The sequence below is a fragment of the Neophocaena asiaeorientalis genome, unplaced genomic scaffold (genome assembly GCF_003031525.2).
Source record: "Neophocaena asiaeorientalis asiaeorientalis breed wild unplaced genomic scaffold, Neophocaena_asiaeorientalis_V1.1 scaffold40, whole genome shotgun sequence".
Lineage (NCBI taxonomy): Eukaryota > Metazoa > Chordata > Mammalia > Artiodactyla > Phocoenidae > Neophocaena > Neophocaena asiaeorientalis.
The window spans coordinates 9,148,261-9,148,944 of record NW_020185335.1 but is presented as its reverse complement, the minus strand read 5'-3'; the positions used below and the strand labels follow the sequence as shown (position 1 = coordinate 9,148,944).

The following is a 684-nucleotide window of genomic DNA, read 5'->3' as shown; positions in this document are numbered from 1 at the left end:
TCTGGTTGTTTTGTTTTCCCATCCGCCGCAGATCCAGATGTGCTTTCCGAAAGGGAACCCCACCACCATCAGGGCCCAGCCTCGGGGGTCTATCCCAAGGTCCCATCCGTAATTAACACAAGCGCTGGGCCCGGAGGTACCCAAATGCTCAGTCTGGGGTGGGCCAGATCCTCTCCATAATTCTAAGGGTCTCCCCGAGCCCGCCGGCAGGGCAGAGCTTCGGATTCCACGATCCAGTACGGAGCCCAGGCCAGGAGGGGGGCGCCCGGTTCTTCCCGCCCGCCGGCGCCCTGCAGGCCCCGGGCTCCAGGTGCAGCTGCAGGCAGGGGGCAGCCGGTGGGAGGGGGCGCCTCCCGGGCCCCGAGGGGAGCCGCGGGGGTGCAGGCGCGCCGCCGCGCAGAGCGACTCACCGTGGCGGACGCCAGGCTGTTGTCGGCCAGCGTTAGGTGGTGCGGCTCCCAGCGCCTCAGGAATTTCGAGGTGAGGATCTTGCTGAGAAAGGTCCGCGGGTGCCGGATGACACAGACCTGGATGTCGCCCTCCTGCAGCAGTTTGTACCTCATCCCGTTGCACAGCAGAAGGGCCCGGCGGCAGGGCACGGCGCCCATCTTCGTGCCCTCGGGGGCCGGCACGTCACTCCCCAGCAGCGGCTTGGTCTCCTCGAGCTGCCGGGAATCGCCGCCG

At 68.1% G+C, this 684-nt stretch overlaps 1 protein-coding gene across 1 annotated transcript in view; it reads right to left on the bottom strand.

Moving 5' to 3' along the window:
* CMIP (c-Maf inducing protein) overlaps positions 1–683 on the bottom strand; it is a gene marked incomplete at its 5' end in the record, with an annotated part of 235,057 nt that extends 234,374 nt beyond the window's left edge. The window contains one exon of the mRNA XM_024735722.1: positions 411–683. Coding sequence (XP_024591490.1) covers positions 411–683 — 273 coding nt within the window. The remainder of the gene's footprint in view (positions 1–410) is intronic.
* Position 684: the final 1 nt, after the last annotated feature.